The sequence below is a fragment of the Sparus aurata genome, chromosome 20 (assembly GCF_900880675.1).
Source record: "Sparus aurata chromosome 20, fSpaAur1.1, whole genome shotgun sequence".
NCBI classification, from domain to species: Eukaryota; Metazoa; Chordata; class Actinopteri; order Spariformes; family Sparidae; genus Sparus; species Sparus aurata.
Window position 1 is genome coordinate 24,256,949 of NC_044206.1, and position 22,036 is coordinate 24,278,984.

Consider the following 22,036-nt stretch of genomic DNA (forward strand, 5'->3'; position numbering starts at 1 on the left):
GTATCTTCTTTTGCAGGTTTGCAAAAAAAAAAATGCGGAGATACATTTGGATACAAACACGGCCAATATATCTCCGACGGTATTTCATCGCAAACCCTCAATTACAACTTGTAACTTTTCCGCCTTCAAATTAATAAAACTCACCAAATTACACGGTAGAGATGCGTCAGTCCAAGCTGCCAGACGGCTGGTCAGGCTGCAGGGAAAGGATGGCTGGTTCCTTGGAATTAATTCCCCCGAGCTATTACACAACTCACACGCGTTGGCAGGGGATAAACTAGTCCTTGATGATATAAACAAATATTATTCCATTCCATTCCAGAGGAGGAGGGGGGCCGCCTGCGTACTCATGAATGAGCCTGTCTGTTAATGCGAGGCCCCGACGTTCTGTTAAGCATGTCAATCATCTGCAGTGGTCGCCTACAGATTGCTATACAAAAGATTATGGTTTGACACAGCGCCCTGCACAGCCATAAACTTGGCAGGTTTGAGCCTACCCTCAGGAAAAACTGTATTTTCTGCAGCCCCAGAGGAGCAAAAGTGAAGCGAGCGTGGAACATCGAAACTTCAGTAGCAGTACCCTAGAAATAAATAATAACAGTAGCGGCGAAAATGAAATAATACAGTGTAAAACCAGGCAATAAAACTCCTTTTCAGCACTCGCATTACAACCAGACCCCAAAGAGGTTGACCGGGTCATTGCGGAATGAAATCTTGTAGAACAGCACATAACGGTTATCTCCTGTAATAAAGGTGCTCTTGCGCTGGATCCGGATGGCCTTGTGTAGGTGTGTATTGCTGGCATTCATCAGCCGCTGCATCTTGATGGTGCGTGGAGATTACACCATGTAATCTTAGCGGGGGGGGGGGGGGAGGAAGGAGGATCCGGCAGTAGACTGGAGTGAATGAGATGAATCAGGAGAATTGGATGCTCGGGTCGGATTTGACAACATCTGTGATTGTGAGGAGTGTTTGCATCACGAGCATTCATAAAACATTTGATTGTGTTCATATTAAAAACGAAACGGACCACACTTGTATAGAACACGACAGCCGCAAAATTGGATTACCTGATTTTAATTAGGAAATAAACAAGATGGGTTGTTTATTTATATGTATTGAAAGTGATCTGTACACTCAGACGGGCATAATAATCGCCCCTCCTGGCTCAGTCAAATGTTATTGTACGAGGAAATGAGACACCGCGGCCGAAACAGACAATCATACTGTTTTATTATCCTTGTTTCAATAAAGCAACGGCTGCAGAGTGAAAGCAGTGGAGCGGGTATTAATCAGAAGGTTTCCATCTTGTTGGCCGTGGCAGCCGGGGCCAACAAGATGATCGTGCACATAAATAACCGGCCAAACAGCTGGGCTAGTCAGAGGACGCGCAAGGGCAGGAGGCAAAAGGCCAGACATTGAATTAGACGGCAATTTCGAATTAAATGAATCCCATCTTCAGCTCAGATTTATTGGTCAGCGGCGGAGGTCCTCTGGCAGCTCGACTTCTGACAAAATAAAATGCCAACTGGTGTTTGTTACAAGGAAATGCATTTTAAATTCAGCCAAAATGACTCAGGTTCCCCAGGTGTTAAAAAATCATTAAAAAGGAGCTTTGCTGGAAAAGACATTCGCTTCCTCTTGTAACTATATAATCAAATCATTACAATAACATGCAGCACTTTTGAACTGAGGAAGGAAGAGTTTCTTTTTGCCGTTTCATTGGGTCACACTCATGAGACATTATTCAACTTTTACTGAATTAAATGCAGCACTGCTACACTATTTCACACAACAAATGTTATGTGTTGAACAATAATCACCTTCTAATAAGATTGTTAGACAGGGTGCAAAAGAACCTGGGTGCATATTGGTTACTTGGGGGAAAGCCACACATAGAATACAATGAATAAGACTCAGACAAATGAAATGTTTGATAAACTAACATAACTAACTAACAACCATTGAAATGTTGCATATTTCCCCACAGCATTTTATTTTTAAAAATAAAAAGACAATAGAAAGATCCGTGAAAATTACACATTTATATTAACAACTGAATACCAATTATTTTTCTGTTTTATTTTTTTCTAAATATGATTTTTAATTTAATCAGTTCTTTTAAATGGTTATTAGTTAATATAAGAAGCAGTAGAAGTAATTTTAGAAAGGAATTTCCCGCGTAATTGTTTAATACACATATTATTATTATTGGTAATGTGACAAGTACACATTAGTTAACATGATTATTATTATTATTGCTATTTTTATTTTTTTATTTTTACTATCATCTGCAGCACAGACGCGTCTCGACTCTACGCGTGACGTATCGCCACCCGGAAGTGCTTCTCTTTATCTAACGAGGTCAAAATGGCGGCTCGCAGCATGTGAAGGGGACGAGACGGGAGCCGGCTTTTATGATTCGAGAACATGTATAAAACGCCATGTAGCAGACTGTCAGGTAAGACAAGACGACGTTCGATGTTTCCTTTTACATGTCGACGCATTTTAAAGTCGTTTCTGATTCGTGTCCGCTTGAAAGAACCCCTTGAAGCTGATGCGGAAGCTGGCTAGCTAGCTTAGCATACGGCCAACCGAGTTGTTTTGCAAGAAGCTAACAGTGACCTTAGATGGAAGTCAACCCCATCATCACAGACCAGAATTAGCAATTAAATGCCGGGCTTTGAAGCGACAACATTTACGCTGTTTTATTGTGACAATATGTGGTCGAACAACGTGAAAGGCGAGCGGACACGGCTGTGTTGTTGTGGGTTATGTAGCTAGCTGTTTACATGACCGCTCAGTAGGTAAAGGACGTCATCAATAACATGTTATAAACGTTTGTGTAATAAAAGGGGCTTTTCTGGGGATTTAGTTTAGACCTGTGGATGTAAATGGGGTGTTGTAAATATTAGGAACATCTCCCGAGTGTGATTAAATGGATTAATAACCTTCTTAAACCGTTTCAACTAGAGCAGAACAGCCCTCATAAAATAGGATCTATAGCAGTAGAAAGACTCTGCATCTGTTTTAGCTAAAACACCCATCAAAGATCATGTGAGTATATAAACTGTATGTCTAAGATGTATGTTTACATCTCACATCAAGTTCTCGGTGAGCAAACAGGAAGAGTGCAGATGTAATGTCACTGCAACAGGCTCAAACTGGGGTCAATGTAGTGTTTGTTGTTATCACGATATTCATTTGAGACGAAAAGCACTTCAATGGAAATAACTTGGGCAACTTGTTTGGTCTCTGTAATGTTTTTATTGTGTCTATGCATGCCCATGTTCTAAGTACGATTGACTCCTTCCATCCAATTTATAGAAAACGCTGCTAACTGTATTTTAATGACTGACCAAGGCATTCAACATGTCTCGCAGGTTTGGTCGGTGCAAGCGTGAAGCAGAAATTAGTTCAAAATGTTCCTCGGTGTAGCCAGACGGCTCGCAGCCTTCTTCAGCTGCACAGAAGAGATCCGTCGAACTGGCTGACGTACCAGCATCTCAACTTCCTGAAGCGACAGGTATCCTCCAGTCATTGTTTTTCATTATCTTCCATTATAGTTGAAAGATATTTGGATTTGCTTGTTAATGCTTTTTCTTTACTTTACCTTAAAGGTGAACAGATCTTTTCAAATATTCTAAATGTCTTCAAAATTGTTCCATTGTTCACTCTTTTGCACTTGTTCTCCTTTCAGTATGTCTCAAAGAACAAGAGTGAGCTTCAGCAACGAGCCATCCCGAAGCAGGCCCCGGTCCTGACCATTGTGGATGAGAGAGATGACAGCGTTGAAAGACAAGTGCAGAGAATATCAGCCATCGACCCTTTGGTTGCACAAACTGTGTCAGAGGATGACACCAGTAACACACGGCCTGAAATATCCACCTTGAAGCCCATGACAGAAGATGCAGCAGTACAGAACGATTCTGTGTCCAGTACTGAGACTCCCCACATTAATGTGGAGACAGATTTGGCGAGAGAGGCACGTCTAGAAAAACAGTGGAAGCAGCTGAAGGTTGATATGGAGGAGCTGCCGGACGTCTACGCCAGGCTCGCCAAAATCAAACTCACAGGTAGAGTATTTGTCGCATGATGTGAATTATTAAGAGATGGAAGATGATACATCCAGATGTACATGTTAGTCTGAAACCATGGCAAAACTTCGGAAACAAGGAAGACAAATGACGACTACATATACAAAATTACCCCTTTATTTACCATATACAGATAAGAGCTATACAAGCAGGCAAGATTTCATAATTGTGCGGCGCAAAGAGTCCAACATTCATGTCTATGGAATTGTTGTTTGTAGGTATCAGTGATTGAAATATAAGCTGAAATCACACTTTCTGTGTCCGCCTGTGCTTGGCAGTCTACATTTATTTACCAGAGGATGGACTCATAAGTGTATCTCCAGTTTGATGTGACTGTGCAGGTGAGTCCATCAATTAGTATTAACAGAATTAGCGCACATCTGTGGTGTGCACAGCGGTCCATTCTCACAGGAGATGAGACCTGCAGCATCATTCACTTCTCTGTATGCTCAGTATGTTTCCAATCATATATTGTTTTAGCAATAAATAGCTTAATATGTGACTTCCAGCAGAGTTTAGGTGGTATGGGAGACAGTAGTGTGACATTTAAGGGGTGTGTTTAGTTCAAAACTGAATGTTTGGATTTGACTGAACTACAGATGATCAGTAAACTGAGTGGTCTGTTACATTTAGTGTTATTTATTCAGTTGAGTTCATGCTGTTGTGTTGAGTTACACATACTTCACAACTTCACTGATTGACTCTACAAAAACATGCTGTTAACTATAATATCAGGATAGTTGTTCATTCTACCTCACAAGAAACTATAATGTGCTCCTAGCTTTCCTTTTCCTCCACACTGCTCTCCTTACAATATATTTACACTAATTCAGGCTTCAGCTGCAACAAAAGCATCCGATCTGTAGAGTTCTTAACCTTTTGCTGTAGCGCTTTTTTAAATACACGTTTTGATTTGTTCTGTTGTTCTTACTTCAGCTTTGGTGGTCACGACTGCAGCAGCTGGTTTTGCCATGGCTCAAGTTCCATTCGACCCCGCCATGTTCTTCGTCTCATGTCTAGGAACAGGCCTCGCCTCCTGTACCGCCAATTCAATCAACCAGGTCAGTTATCCTCGAAACAGACGTCAAACCAGGCCACGCACGGCTATTTCTGTACGCATGAGTTTGTTTTCTACTTGGCTTCCTGCTCACCACATGTACTTACAGCACAAGCCCGCTGAACTCGACCCAACAACATGTGATTAAAGTGTTTGATCAACACCTCTTCTGCACGTCGTCAACAAATATTGAACATTATAAGCTTCCCAAAGGTAGCAGGTACTGCGGGATAATACAGGCCTGTTGTGTGATAAACTGGTAACTCTGTAAAATGAATGATTAACCGCCACTAATTTAATCAATGAAGCCAAAATATTAAACACATGGCTCGCGTAATTGCTTCAAGCATTGCAGTAAACAGCACAGATGTTTCTTGTCTTTCACAAAGTTTATTTTTTAAGTACCAATTTCCTTTGGATATAAAAGTGACGAGGGCTGGTCTCAGCGCTGCTCCTATAAAGAATAATAGATTTTTTGTTGGCATGTTATACAAACACGAATGTGCTTGTTTACAAACACACACGTCCACAGTGCCTCCTCTTATAATTTGCTTCTGTTCCTCAAAATGCCAAAAGAACCACCGCATCCCGCTCTTACCCACTCTACATTCCTCTTTTGCTACGCATCTCAGAAATGCATTTAGCTGACTGTAATGCTATTATTATTTCCCTGCTGAAAGCTTTTGTGAAGCTGTAAACCAAGAACAGCTAGGATGCCTAGCGGGCCTCCCGCTGCTGTCGAGTGTTGACGTTGTGCATCGGAATTTGCTCTGCGACTCAAGAATATTAGTATAATGAGTGACCTCTCCCTCAGCCCGAGATTGAACTCTGCTTAGTAGTGTCTTTGGCCTGTAATTTGGCAAAAGCCTTGATTACACTGCAGGTTCCTGCCCTTCGGGTCGACCTCCCCCCCCTTCCCACTCAAGACTACCATAAACAGCAATGCTCCACCAAGTTCCCCACCAAGTCAAAGAACCTTGATTTGGGCTGAGACTGATCATCCTGTAGCTGAACTTGCTTTCTGTATTGTTTAGGTACAGTCTAGCCCTCCCTCTTCATCACCACAGGGGGTTAAATCTATGGATACGAATGTGCAAATGTTTACACAGTTTTGTTTTTGTAGTCAGGTTGGGATAATGTCAGTCAGTCCATCACTCAGGTTGGAACTGTATTGTCTCTTTAGTGGGCTGAAACCGAGCCGTGCTCCTTCTCCCCTGTGCAGCTCTACCTCACACTGAGCAGGTGTGTAAATATCCTTCAGGTATTTGAAAAATGTCCCCCTCTCCTCCTGCTGCTGAGAGCAGTCCAGGCTCGAGCGCCGAGACGTTCAGAGCGCTGAGTGATGGAAGCGGAGGCTGCCACTGTTCGTACTCTGGGTGTCCCTTTATCTGTGGGCCCACCCTCACATCAGTCCTGTCAGTCTTCATTTTCTCCACTAACTCAGCCCTGAGGTTAGGATACGACATGGCTTCATATTTCATTGAAACAATGTTATTTGCCTTTCAGTGCCTCTCTCTTGGCCCCCCATAGGCTGGTCTAGTTTCAAACATGCGGTGAAGGTGAATCATGGGCAGAGGTGAAGTTCAGAGCAGATGAAGTCCAAATTCTGGTTGCAAATTAGATAAGCGTGTGTTAAAACCTCCAGGAAATACTTCACACTACAGCATTTACAGTAGTCAGGGCCCAAATACCCAAATACTCTTCATTTACGGTTTACAAATGACAAAGAAAACCATGTCATCTATAAGCTGGAATTTGCAAATGTGTGACAAGATGATTAGTTGATTATCAAAATACTTGATGATTAACTTTCTTTTGATTGACTGTTCGATTAATCGACTAATATTGCAGCTTCATTTTGGACATTTTGCAGAAGTTTATATACTTTCATTTCATTATGACATGTTTCTTTTTGCATTAAATCAGAGGAAATTAGTCCTTTGTAGGTTGACCTTCCATATAGTCACGATATGAAGAACGCTATATGACTTAGGAGTTGGTTTTTCATTATACATGTGGCTAAAATGCCCTCTATAGTAGAATGTATGGTATTTTGAGAATGCCTCACATGGTTTCTGTGGATAAATATACAGTGAACTGTAAAGAGATCCTGGTAGAATATTACTTCAACATTTCTCTGTTTTCTCAAACAGCCTTGTGTGAAATTTATCTGCGCTTTTCTCTGTTTGAGGCCAAGAACTGCCCTTTTTTTGTTTTTTATTTTGTGGCTAGTAGCTGGTATGCGAGCCCGATCCTTCACACGAGTCAGTCATTCTGCCTCGTACTCTGTCGGGACATTTTGCGTGTCATCGTCGTCTTAATTGGAAAGAGATGAAGATGGGATTATTGTTTCAGACGAATTAGCCACCTGTCCTGAGCGAGGCTGTCTTTGAAGTAGGTTGTCAGACAAAGTCGTGCGAGGGCACTGCTTTGATTAAATGGTGGTTAAAAGGATAAACATCATTAGGAAAATAAATGTATTTGTAGTTGGTAGCATCTTGTCTCACTCTGTCTGGTATGAAAACTATGTGCACTTCTGCAGACGACGCAGCAGTAGTAGTTGGTGCTGCTTTGTTTGGAGAAGAATGTCATTTTCCTCGGTGTAATTATATACACAGAAGCACAAGGGATGTCGTGTGTGACTCATAATTGCCTGTTGCACTGCCACTGTGGCGGTTCTTTACACTTCTTCGTAACGCACTAACACGCACTCTGTCGGCTCTTTTTGTCAAAGACACACCCTCACCTGTGTGTAACCGCTGTCAACACTTTGGTCATCTGTTTGTTTTTCATAATCCTGAATAGAAAAGGTGGAGAAAAAAAGAAAAATACTCTACCGTCAGATCAGTTGCCAGGTTTTTCATTTTTTTCTCTTATCCGTCTTTCATCTTGAAAATCTGGTGCTTCACCATTAGTGAGGTTAGCTGCGATCAAAGCTAATCTCTTTTTATGTAAATAATTAAACAAAAGCTTGACAAACTAATCAGAGCGGGGAAAAACCCTCGTGAAGATCACTTCCTATGGATTCTGCTGCTCAGCCCTAATCCCTTAATTCTCTGCATGTAAAGAGGCAGAGGATAGCGCAAGTATGTGACCACACATCTGTCGAATTACCTTGAGGAAAAAGGGGGAAAATGCCTTGAGGGAGAGAAAAATGCTTTTGCTCTTGGAAAAGTGGCAGCCACCCTTCAGTGGAGCTGTCAGAAGCAAAGGCTGCTCTTCGTCCTCATTGGGAAGCGCCCGTAGGGCAAACAGAAATGTTGTGGTTTCCTTTTAAAATGTTACTCTATTTAGGAAACTGACAGAAGGGTGTAAGCACTTGGAGTCACGTAACAATGGCATTCGTCGTCTTGAGTTTCCCACCACAGTCAAAAGGCTTAATGCTGTCATGTCTGTCTTACAATCAGTGAGGACAGTCGGCTCGTACGGCAAAGAGATGTCATTATTTTAGCTTCTAGTTCAAGTAGCGCTCATAAGAAGGCAATTATGAACTTTTCCGCTGCAGTTAAATTGATCGTCAGCTATTTTGATATGTGGTATGTTGTCAAAACAGTCGAAATGATCTGATTCTGCCTTTTTAAATGTGAATATTTGGTTTCTTCTTGTTTCTATGAGGGTAAATGAAATGTCTCTGGGTTGTGGATGTCATGTAATTGTGAGCTGCAGTCCTGGCTAACACCTCAGTCTTGCTTTTTGTCTGGAGGCGTTCAGCTGAAAAGTCTCACTACAGAGTTCCTTCTGTGTCTGCTGGTTAATGTTAGTTGAAGCAGTGCTGGTCGGTCTGGTCTCGGGACCGGTGGGCCCCACACCAGGCACAGCCTCCACAGGTGTTCCAGCCGTCATCACCTTCCAGTCTGGCCACTACTTCAGCTAATTGGATAATTGGGTCAGACGAGAGTTTCAGTCTGGAGCCTAACAGACCCCGGGGAGGCCTGAGGTCCCCAGTAGTGGAAAAAAAAAACCTTGATATGGCCTTTTACTGTCAAATAAGTACTGCTCGACTGTTTTGACAGCGGCTATAGTGTAAGTCACACCGTGTCAGCTCTCGTGTTTGTTTTGATGAAGATTCAAGCTGGCTTGTTTTGTGGCCGCCTAGTGTCATTTCTGCTTTCGTGACCATGACAGTGAGTTTTCTTTTGTGTCTGTGTCTCTCCTGCGGTGAGCTGTCTGAGGCTGGCACGCATAAGCGAGCCCCCACAAGCCCCCAGCCCATCCACTGCTACCACTTCAAGCTACACCCTTCTTCGCCTGTCCTGTGCAGGCATGCATTATTTACCCTCCTGCATGCCTCCTTCTCTGCGCATCTTGGTTAGCCCCTTACAGCGTACGGGTACATGACTGAACATGGGGAGGTTTAGGTTATCAAGACAAGTCAGTGCATTCTGATGATGTGTTTGATTTGCTTTTTTAAACCCTTTTAAAATGTGTTTTTGTTTTTGAGTTTGTTAAGATGGCGATGTGAGGATGTAATCAAGGTCGAATGATTTCATAACCTTTTCAAAACAGCATGAAATGTGGTTCTGTTAATTAAAGCTGACAACAGAGCAACATCTTGTTTTAGCACTCCAAAGCTGTATTTTGAAAAAGCTCTATAATGAGCACTGAGACACCGAGTTAGAGGATTTCTCAAGCTACGTCTAGAAGTTTTTAATCAGCAGAATAATGGATAACACTAGATTCATAATTTAATCTTAATACACAGCTCAGTGTCATCATACAGGGCCACAGTATCTGTGCTTAACTTTAAAAACATTGTCATGGTCCTCAGAATCTAGTGATGCCACGGGATACTATTTCAAGCACGCGGTGTTGCAGTGCAGGCTGGTTGTGATCTTTATCTTTAATCTTGTTTACGGTGGCAGTGATCTCGTTTATCTGAATTATCCACGCATTTGGAGGTCAGGTTGGTGTGCTGCCACCTGAAATGAGATCTGAGTTGAGACTGGAGATTCCCCTCACCCTGTTTTTACTTATTGAACCCCCCATAGAGGCACATATAGCATCAGACATACATCTGTGAAGGTTTGTGAACTGTACCCATGCGAATGTGCAAGCTGGTCCTCAAATCACATCGACCGTAACATTGTGTAATGTTTTATATTACCGTGCATTAAGAATATATATTGTCCGGCCCTATAAGCCCTCAGACCATAGCCCTGTTTGCACTTAGTCCTCCATCTTTACGCAACATAAAGTAATCTGATATGTCAACATATTCATTATTAATAGGATGATATAAAGCCACCAGTCAGGTTTTACTTCACCTCTTCTCCCTTGTATTATCCTCCTGTGCTTTTATAAAGATTCCATTTGCATGCAAAGGGAGCGTCATCACAGGCAATGTACCGAGACACAAAGTGAGCGTGTCGAGGAGACTTGTCGAGCTTTTTCCAGACATTAATTTTGCTTTTAGTTGTTTAAATTTACCTAAATAATATCCATATTATAGACTATTGACGAGTCTATAATATGACTTGGGTGAAGAATGCTGTTTTTATGCCACATGTAATGCACTCCATTCACTTCTGAAGTGGTTGGCTGTTACTTCAACACTGCTTGCCAACTTGAACACACCGTTGTTGTTTGACAAACTGAAGGTGAAGAATGCGGTCCATCAGCGGCGCAGGAGGTGGTAGCAGTCCACCTCAGGCTGGGTTGGCGGCAGATTTTCTGCGCCCCAGCAGTCAAGGCTGCCACAACAATTTTCCAGAATAGGGCTCCTCTCGCTCTAGTTTGGGGTACCTCACATAACATAGTACCTCTTGAGAGGATCATTAGTTGTAACAAGACCTCGTTGCCCTGAAAAACCCCACCAACCACTGCGCCCTTCAAAGACAATGGGAACCTTCCACCGCTGGATTTGTGTCTGTTCCCCGCTGAGAAGTAGCGATAGAAGATATGGTTTCAAACGGGCACGAGTCAGATACCTCTAGCATGATGACATTGCTATCCTTTTGGTGCAATATATTTTCCTCCTGTTTGCGATTTACCCCCCACCATTCTCATACCAAAGTCCTTGTGATGAATTGCAGTGGATGCCTTTTTAGAATAACACCTCTATTGAAGGGGTACTGTATTTATTTTTCCTGCGTGGAAAGTTTCAAAATATATCTGAGGACCGATAGAGTCATAAACGTTTCGGGGCTTGTCATATTAGTTCCACTGGTTTTGTACTGTAATTGACTGCTCAAAAGTGTTTTGTCTGTCAAAGGATTATGTTTTGGGCATTTTTGTGGGTTGTCTTTTTTTTTTTTTTTTTAGAGTTAAAGGCCAAACACTTCAGAGGCTTAGCCAAACAGGCAATTTAGCAAAGAAAAGAGATCCTTTCCTAAGAGCAGATGCTGCTCTTAAGATCTTGTTTTCCAACAGCTCAGTCAAAACAAAAGAGCAAGCTGATCTTTGACATCGATAGTTTGATTTTTTCTTTTGTTTTAATGGTCTCCACCGAGCTGTTAGTCCAGCCTGGGAGAAGGAATGAATATTCCTTTTTAATTGCCTAGCAAGATGGTGCAGTAAGGACTCAGTGGACATCTCTGTTTCTGCGCTGGATTAAAATGAATATTTAACTAGACAGCCCCTGTTTAATAGTTAATATCTTTAAAGGCTTTTGTCTTTGTCGACCACGGGGTGCCAATCCATTTCAAACTGTACAAATGGATCTCTTGCAGCCTCCGACGGGAGACAGATGCTTTCCTCTGATAAAGTCATGAAGGGTAAATCCATCTATTATCTACCCCCAAGATAATGCCTGAGGGGAAGCATGAGCGAACACTGTTGCCAGGCAAAGAGCTAGTTAGGCAGAGATACAAGGACGTAAATGATATCCTGTTCTTTAATTGTTGATTTTGCTGTGCATTGTTTGTTTTTAATATACCATTCTATTGAAAGAATTTAGCGTCGATGTTGGAGTTAAAGGCAGCTGTATTTCTTCATATGTTCTATATAAGACATGGTGCCAAGAAAGCACAGATAAAGATGAAAACTAGTTATTATTAACACTGTACTGGTACATTCTGTACATTACAATCACAGCGGAAGGATTTAAACATTCAAAGGTACAAAACAAACTCAGTAAAGTCGATGGACACGTAGCTGGAGGCGAGTCATTTATAAAAGAGTGTTGGCAGGCAACGGCAGCAGTCTGATTAAGTACTTGTAGGGTGTTGATTTTATACGACAACTCTTCTGCTGATGTGAATCCTTAAAGTACAAGCTCACCTCAGTGAAACAGGCCTTACTGAATTCAATCCAGTCCAACAAGGTTTAGTCAGAGAAATATTGGAAACTTTTCTTCAGTTCAAGGATACATTTCTAACAAATAATAAAAGATAGCTCCACTTTATTTATAAAGCATCGTAAATACAAACACGTATCCTAAAGTTAAAACAGCGCAGACGAAAAGGTGAAAACTGAGACCGACAAGAATAAATATGATTCTTTCCTTTTTTTTTAATTATAGCTGAATCATTCTGCAATCTCCATCCACTGACCTGGCAGTCAAAGATAACACGTGGTGTATAAAAGCCAGCTCTGGTTGTTTATAATTTTTCACTCCGGGGAAATGAAATGGCCCCAACCTCAATTATAGCCTTCCTGTTCCATGGACCCAAGAGCTAACTAGGATAAAAGCATACAGGATAAAAATATTCACCCTCATTAAACAAATAGATTCTTATTTTTGGTTCTGCATCTTAAATGGTAAGAGTACAGAACATACAGCGTTTTCAACATGTTCGTGACTTCTTTCCCTTCAGCTACGTACTCTTTGTCCCAGTACCATTAAGCCTTCACAAACAAATACTTCAAAGGGAGATCATAACATGGCTTCTCATTGGAGGTGTCTACCGCATGTCGTCATCTTCTGTGAAGATCACACTTGAGAAACGCGGTACTACTCACACGCAAAGTGTCTCTCAGAGCTGTCAGTGCCACAGCTTGTTTGGGCAAACACGCCTCACCCCAATAGAGCTGCCGTCACCTGAGGGGAAGAACATGACTGACTGATGGGCAGGTGGGGCCACTCCTCTCCACCTCGCTGATTAGCCTTTAGTTTTTGACAAAACACTGTGATTATGGGCTTCAGTGACCAACAAGGCGAGCTGTAGACAGCACTGAGACCTGAGTCAGAGGTTGGGGAACCACCCACCTCAACACTGTCTGGCACCAATGAACCTCTTTACACCTCAAGCTGCATTCGGTAACGGCTGACATCACGCAAGCTGAGAAATGTTGTTACATCAACTGGGACACTCCATCTGATGTATCTGTTTTCTGACTTAACCCATTACTGCTGATTGTAGCTTTTACAGCCAGTAAAAGGTCGAGTCTGAATATTTATGGTCAGCTTGTTGGGGCAGAATTTGCCTTTAGAATAACAGTCGTTACTGCCTGTATTGAAAGCAGCTTCTGGAGCTCTGTGTTACAGTTTTGGTGCTGTCAGTGTCTGAAAATAACACCCCAGTGACTGAAGTCCGTTGTACTCTAAACGTCCCAGAACTAAATGTGTCAGCCAAAAAGCTGCACTTCAGACAGCAGAATATTTTGACACTACTCTTGCTAATATAGCCGCTTCTACTCATGAATATGTCTGGTAGAAAAGTTGCAAACAGTACCGTGGGGTCGGGAGAGGCGAAAAATGAGGAGAAACTGTGATAAATGGGTGAAATCATGGATACTGTAGCGACAGGTTCAGGGGTTTTTCTCTTTCTTTTCCTGTTTCTGCTCTAATTCGCTGAGCTGAACAGCACCACCGCAGTTTCTACGCTCAGATACCAAAAGAAGCCTCCTATAAGGGACGGCTGGTGCTAACAGTACGGTGACGCACCGCGGCAGCTTGGGACGCAGATGCTCGCCGACCTTCCCAGACACTGGCTGACGAATGACTGTGAGGGTTTACTGTGAATGACACCGTTGACAAAAGCCTTACGAGTTTGTGTCATAACGTACATAATGGAGTAATTCATGACCGACTCCATTTAAAACAAGAACAGCTACACGCACAAATTAGAGCTTGGTAAGAGAACATTGTTTCATGCGGCCATCAGCCACTCGTGAAATATCTATGAAACGTTTTAAAGTAGCTGATGATGATGTATGTCATATATTTCATTGTGTATACAAGGTGGGTTTTCTGCTGGTTGCAGGATTTTAACAGATTTAATGTTATTCCGTGTGCTGTGCAGCGTATCTGCCAGATTGTGGGTTTTAAGTGTCTCTGTGTTTGTATATTTTGTACAAGTGAAGGGTTTCAGTTTGAGGGACTCTTTGAAGAGAAGTGCAGTCGGGCTGAAATGGATCCCAATAAACAACTAATCAAATAAATCAATTTCAGTTAACTCTGACGGTTCTGGACCTGCTTTCACTGAGGAAGAAAGTGGCCTGTCAGTGCACCCAGCGTGTTTTGTGACTGTATCAGTGAATGGTGGCAGTTAGTGCAGAGGCCCCTGTATGTCTAGAGGACAAACCGTTCCTCTGGCACTGGTGTCACACTGAAGCAGATTGCGGGCGGTGATAATGGGTTGCTGAAGATGCTGTCCTTTTAGAAGTGGCCCTCTCTGCTTGTCATCAGCCCTCTGCACTGCTGAACATTAGCAGATTGGGGCCAGAGGTTTGCATGCCTATTCAGTCGATGTAATCTCGCTGAATGCTGCCAAGCCTGAGCCCAAATGTTTTTTGTTTAGCCGAGCAGCTCAAAAATTGTCCGTTATGACATGAAGAAAGTAAAAAGTATTATGACAAAGTGAAGCAATGACTTTGCAATGATGCAGGCAGTCTGTTGTCATGCTAATGTTGGTCAGATGAATGCATTCTGTGTTTCGGTGTGTGGCACTCTGCAGCATTAAGATCCGTGACACAGAGGTGAATAACAGATGTCATGAAGTGACCTGCTGTTTTCTGTTGAGGTGAAACTTGATAGTTATTTAGCCTTCTCTGTTCTTGCCTGCCTGCCCGCCTTTTAGTTGCCGGAGAGATGATTATACTGCTTGCGTATTTTGATCACAAGCTTTTGGCCTTGACAGTTTTCAGACATAAAGGATAGATTAAAAAAAGAACCTCACAAAGTTCCGTACAGACAAAACTGGTTCCATTGCAGCAAAACAAGGAACGCGTATTCAGAGCTTCTACTTTCCAAAGACATCTCGTTTATGGATTTGCGTATTTTCTTTTTTTCCACGAAACTCAAGTTTGCCCTCTCTATTTGAAGGTAACTTAGCCAAAGGCAAGTAGGAACACTCTTTGTAATGCTGAGATCCGTGGATAATTAACAAAAGCAGCCCTGTTTATGGCGTGCCCGCGAGCCAACCCTGAATGCTAATTTGATTCAAACCGAGAAGCTTTTGGGGCAAGGGCATCGTTGCTGGAAAACAAAATGGTTACCGGCATGCACTGAGGCTTTCCCCGAGCCATGGGTGTGTCCCACATTCTGAAATCTCAGTTTGAGACTCGCGTTTAATTATTTAGTTTATTTTTTTAACCCAAATTCACGAGGATGTCTGACCGGTCTGTACAGTCTGTGCAGACTGTTTTTAGCTTTGAACAAAACTGCCTCAGGGATGTGATTTTTAAATGGCACATGGAGGGTTAAATTCATTAAGGTGTGCTGAAAAGGTGATTATTAGTTTAAATATTAATGAAGGGGCCAGATTGATTAAATCCAGATTTGCATTTATGAGCTCAGCTGGTTGGTGCGTTTATCATTTTTGTTGAGATTTGAGCTAATTTCTGTCACCATAACTGTGGCTTCATAAACCCTTCTAGTCTTTTTGATAAAGAGGCTGTTCTGGATACGTATGCGTTACATTGCACCTCATCTATTGAAGGAAAATCCTTTTACTCCACTATTGTACATTTCTCCGTCTCATATGAGCGCTATGAAGACATCACGTTAATATCAGGCACTCTAGATTTAGACTAGCTGTCATTTCTCTCTGCTCTGTAGTTTGAGTAATCATTTCCGTGCTTTTCAGCTTCTGTTCTCAACACTGGAAATTTAAATGGGGCTCTCGCCTTTTCTTTTCTTTTCTTTTCTTTTCTCCAGTGACAATTATTCAGACTGAATTTCCTGACTGCTAACTGCCACCCAAGCCCCCAGTCCTTTATTATTCAACCACACGGCATACACTGAACTGTTTAAAAAGCCACAGGTGATATTTAGAATACAAAAAGGGATGTGTTTTGTGTGATTTCGGCTTTCTGCTTTCGCTCATAATAGTCACATTTGAAAGCGGAGATAATCTGCGGGGCTCTATTGTTGTGAGTATTGTAACCATGCCAAGACTGTTCAGGGGCAAAGGGATCCTCTAAAGAAAATATGAATGTTCTCAGGTGAGATAACTGCACTGTTTGGACAAGAAGTCATTAAAACAAGCTCGAATTGGATCGTTTTAGTGTTTCAAATGAGGCAACATCGCTCTTTTTCACTGGACCAATAGTTGTTTTGTGTGTGTGTGATAAACTGCAGATTTAAGGTTGTCTTTGAAAGCTTTGTATCAGTCTAGCTCATCCTAAGGTAACCTAAGCAGATGCATGGACTCCTGCCTCCCAATCCACCTCTTAAAAAAACCCCCTTTTAAAGTTTTCCGGTGCCATACAACATCCACTACCCTTTATGTGGGGTGGCGGCCCTGCAGAGCACAAAAGACTTGGTAAGTCTGCCTTTGTGTGTCTGACTCGGTATAGCATTACTTGTGTTCTGTCAGCGTGTTGGTCCACCTGTTCCGGTCCTCTTTCACCTGAGGAAGTCGTCCTGCTGGACTGGGTGTGGACCGCTGTCTGTCTCTGTCTCAGGAAATGCTGCGCGCAGTTAAAAGGATCTACAGCTATATGATGACATGGCAGTCAGTCAGACTCTGTCATGTAGAAACTGTTGATTACAGCTCGCAAGACGGACCAAACTGCACCAACACCTTCCACTCTGCACATGAGGTGGTGCTTTTTTTTTTGCTTTCTGGGGATCACAAAGGGATTGAAAAACCAAACTTTTGTGTCTGCAGCATAACACTACTTTACCCCGCCGTGCTTTTATGTCTTAATAAGTGTTTTCTGTCATTACTGAGGCTCACCTGTAAGCCAGCTTTAAGTAACATAGCTGCACCGTCAGCTCAAGAACAAAAGTGACGTATCTTCTGAATTGTGGCTGTTTGGAGGGACTTCTGTCTGGTGTTGTCACAAAACTGGAATTTACTTTGAAAAACATCTATTTGATACCACGAGGGCATAAACTTTTAGATTTTTATGCACTGTGTTTTAAGAACGACAGCATCTAAATTAATGTACCTTTTAAGTAAGTTGAGCTATGCAAGCACTACAGCAGTGCAAGAGTCAACTCTCAAAACACAGCTAGGACTGACCCGTCAGTACTGGATCTCTTCTGAGCCAGAATCCGGCCCAGCAATGGCCATCAGTAGGCCGTGTTGTTGGTATTTTCAATGTATTTTAGAGTTCGAACTTTCTGGAGACTCACAGTGCTAACTCATCCTGCACTTTGTGGTTTGTCAAATAAATACATGCTGTATTTTGTTACACTGCTATAGAGCTCAACAGTGAGGTTCCGGAAGTGAAGATGCCATTCATATTCTGCATATAGATTTTGATTATTGGCCATAATGTCGTAACCATCCAAAGTAGACTCACCACGAGCTATCAGATTGTCAAACGATGATATATGATCCTGTAGAAGCCACAAGTCCGTATGATATCAATCTTGTTTTGAGAAAAACACGTTTTATTCGCGATGTCACGGAGAAGTACTACACTACCCACAATCCTATAGTGTAACAGCAACGTCTGATTGGTGGAGCTCGCTGTTACCATGGAAATGTTTACCGAACCCGCAAATTTCATGTTAGCGAGTTACTGCTAACACTGAACTCTACGATGGTTTACCACAGAGCGACCATGATTTCACTTTCTGACCTGCTGCGTTTATTTAGTGATGAGGAGAAGAGTTTATTAAGGGTTCGGTAAACATTTCCATGGCAACAGCGAGCTCCACCAATCAGAGACGTCGCTGTTAAATTCGCAATGGTTTATGGGATTAGTAGTTCCTTTACTCTTAAGATAATTATGTACAGTCTTGTACCTTTGCTTTATTCTCCGTTTTCCAACTTTTTTTGCGCCAAATTAAATGTTTTATGGTCACGATTCATCTCCTAGCTGATTGGCTCGGTTCCAGGCCTAAAACTCTTTATATGATGATTTTATGAAACGTCAATGGGGTAAATGAATCACTGTTGAGCTCTATTGATAGAATATATTCTGTGCTATTGTCTGCGTTCTGTTTTAACAAGAAATATATAACATTCCAAAATAAATAGCACCCGATTAGACGTTTCGTTGGGACTTTCAGGCTGTGTTGTTTTATACATTCCCAAGTTTGTGTTTCAAAGTAAACTATTTTGTTTTGCTCGTCATCGTGATGAACATTTTTTTGGCGTCTGATGAAGGAGACCTTCACGCTCACGCTGCACTCATCCTCTGTGGCATTATGTACCTGCCCACATCCCTCCAACACAACCGCCACAAAAAAACTCAAAAAGACCTTGAAGTGCAACACGTGTTTCGCTCTGAACACCAGAAATGTCAGCGCACGTCACTCATTCAGGGAACCACTGCTGTGTTCCCATTCATTTTACGCCCACACAACTGTAACCAGCTTGAGGATGATAGACATCAGAGTGTGTCCATGAGTGGATATACACCGTCTGTAAGCGCATGTGTGTTTATCACTCTGAAGGTCTTTGTCTCAGCTCCACACATCCTGGGGATTTAACATTTCCGCTGTCTGTGCACTGTTAGTGGTGTAGGGTTGTTCTGCTAGACCTTTTTATCTGTATCCTTCTTTTGTAGTAATTGCTCATGAAGAGACAGAGTTGGGAGGGGAAGAGTGGCTCCGGTTTCACCAGCCCACAATTTTTAATGGCACTTTACCGCTTTGACATGCTGTCTTTGTTTAAGACTTCCTTTTATACAGTGTGCCGTGACCAGGAAATGTATCGTTTAACTTCAGCTTTAAAGAGGCCGATAAAACAGGCTTTATCCTCGAGTCCTCGACTAAATAAACCTGATAAAAACCTCTTCAGATATTTATTTTGAAGACTTTACTGTTGTGATTCAGTTGTCTGTCAGTAGTCTAGAATAAAAGAGTGCCATTCTCGGGTTTGTGACCAACATTGCGGCTCACCCCAGAGGAACTGTGCCAGCACTGACACACTGGAAGCTGTCACGTAACATCCTGACAGCAAGAATCTGTGTTACATTCACGGGACAGATGGTTGACAGCTCACTTCTAGAACCCGGCGAGAAGCTAACTGGTTGCTTTGCCACTTGAGGGGAAAGCGCGAGAGGCGAGGAGGATGCAGAGAATATGGCAGAGAGAGGGATGGGTCTCGGGAGGGCAAAGCTCCGGCTGTGGAGGAGGACAGACTCTGACAGGAACTTTGTTACCCTGTTCGCGCAGTCTCATCCCATTTGCTCCGGCAAACGAGATCGAGACTCATGGATAAATTATCTACTCCTGCTGCTTTTTGCCCCTGTTTACTGTCTTTCCCCTTTTGCTTTGGGTGTATCAGCAGATGTTCCACCGCAATATAAACATCGTTTAGTCTCTTCCTTATTCTGTTTCCCATCGCTCAAAAACTACAAAGAAGAGGTTTAGCAACTCTTTCTGCTCAATTATCAGGGATGTAACAGTTGGACGGCTGACAAAAGTAAATGTTTTTCCAGGATATTTCTCTCAATGATATTTGTTACCGATTTAAATTTGGAGTAAAAGTGAAAGTCTTCAAAAACAGAATAACCAGTGATGCATTTTCTAACGTATTGTCATTTATCTGCTACTTTATACTTCCACACACTACATTTATTTGATAACTTAGTTAATGGTTACGTTGCAGATTCAGATTATTCAGTGACAGTCTATTACTTATGACATGTAACCAGTCGATAGTGTTGTGGGCAGGACACTGAGTGAGACTACAGGGTGGTCTGTCCCTACAAAATAACACATTAGCTTACTCGGCAATCAATACATTAGCTTTTAACTGTTGTTATTAGATGTTAGATGTTTTTACTACCGATTTCCATTTGTAACGAGTACATTTTCCTTTTCAACAACATCCGCTTTTACAGAAAAGCAGCTACATTTGCAAATGTAAACTTATGAATTGTGATGATTTACACTGTAATCTTTCTAGCCTTCCCCTTCACTTTGTCCCTGAGCCAAACTGTGTGTTATCAGAAGTCTAGTTTGCCGAACATGCTGGCGAGCAGAAAAGAGAGTTTGAACAAAGATGCTGATTGAACAATGTGAAGTCTGTTACATTGTGTTCACTTCGTCGGGTCTGCAGGATATTTTCAGAACTAAATGCACCTCGGAGGAAAAGCATGCAGGGTGAAACCCGTGACCCGTGCCAGAGGCATCTTGTGGCTTTCTAAAAAAAAAAAAAGTTGACTTGTTTCATTAACGGGTAGTTGACCTTCATCCAGATGTAAATTCAATATCCTTAAAAGGTAATATAATGGACGAGTGGGGGAAACACTGGCTGCACACAGAGAAGCAGAGCTCGCTGTGTGTCTTCTTCTGAGCTCCTCATCATTTTGATTTGAAAGGCTTGTTGAATGAGCCCGTCTAGATGAAGGGCTGGATTTTTACCACGGGTCACTGCGGCAAATGCAAATCTGCCGGAGGTGCTGATGGCTGCTGTCATGTTTGAGAGAACAGTGAGGGCCTTCATACTGTGTCTGCACCTTATCGCTTCTAATTTCCAAAGGGTGTTTTTCTTTTGAGATCTTCAGAACGAGCTTGTATCAGAGCTGAATTAAAGCTGACACACACACACGAACACACACACACACACACACCCATTCCCGTCTCGTTGCGGTCGGACACAGCTGCGCACAAAAAATCTAAACACTCGCATTCTCTCAAACGTACACACGGTCATGCACATGCCTCTTTTTCAACTGCGCCCAGACTGTTGAAAACCTTTCAAACTTGTAGCATGTCATGTCAGTCACACTCTCACAGTTATTTGCAAATGCCCGCTGATGGCGGAAAGGACTGTTTATTTCTTTTTAAACAAGTGATCACACACACACACACACGCAGTCTAGTTCCATGGAGTCAGCTCTCACCGATATGTTTTCCCACAGTATGTGAAACTCAATAGAAACCAGTCAAGTGTGTGTGTGTGTGTGTGTGTGTGTGTGTGTGCGCAGTTAATGGTAATCAGCAACTGAAGTGAAATGCCCTCATTAGTACGAACGTTAACTTATCAGGCTCAGACTGGAGATATGGCTCGCCAGCACTCCAACAAAGGAATTTGTCTTGTTTGCACAGTTGATATGTTTACAGTGGAGTGAAAATGAATGTGTGAGCCAGCATGTCCCAAACGTCTAGTTCAGTGGCAAATGATCCTAAAACTCTTTTTTCTGCAAATGAAGATTAATATTCGAGGACTTTGGCCCCAAATCGCAAGATTCTTTCTACTGTAACATTCTTCTGGTGTGACGCATATTTTGACTGAGTTTTTAAATTATGAATTGAGGTCTGGGGCCTTAAGTAGTAGGCTTTAAACAAACAGATGCCAGAATGAAATATGTCCTTGTGGGAGGTTTTTTTTTTCTTGATTTGCTGTCATCCTCTTTGCCATCCACCAAGAGTTCGGCCTGTAATCCGAGTCCTCCCTCACACTAGGAGGCACTGTGGCTTTGTCTCGAAGCCGCATTTATGATGAAAGTAGTGATATGATCTGACATACAAGGCCCACATGATGAGAAACAAGGCAACATATTCCCCCAAACCCCTGGTTGTAGCGGTTTGAAACTGTCTTCAACACGCAACCAAAATAGACGACACTCATTTATCGTAATTGCCCAACAA

The 22,036-nt window shown here is 42.3% G+C and overlaps 1 protein-coding gene across 1 annotated transcript in view; it reads left to right on the forward strand.

Moving 5' to 3' along the window:
* The first annotated feature begins 2,309 nt into the window (after positions 1–2,309).
* cox10 (cytochrome c oxidase assembly factor heme A:farnesyltransferase COX10) overlaps positions 2,310–22,036 on the forward strand; it is a 34,682-nt gene continuing 14,955 nt past the window's right edge. Inside the window, exons 1-4 of the mRNA XM_030401325.1 lie at positions 2,310–2,461; positions 3,384–3,526; positions 3,701–4,076; positions 5,034–5,158. Coding sequence (XP_030257185.1) covers positions 2,431–2,461; positions 3,384–3,526; positions 3,701–4,076; positions 5,034–5,158 — 675 coding nt within the window. The 5' untranslated portion in view covers positions 2,310–2,430. The remainder of the gene's footprint in view (positions 2,462–3,383; positions 3,527–3,700; positions 4,077–5,033; positions 5,159–22,036) is intronic.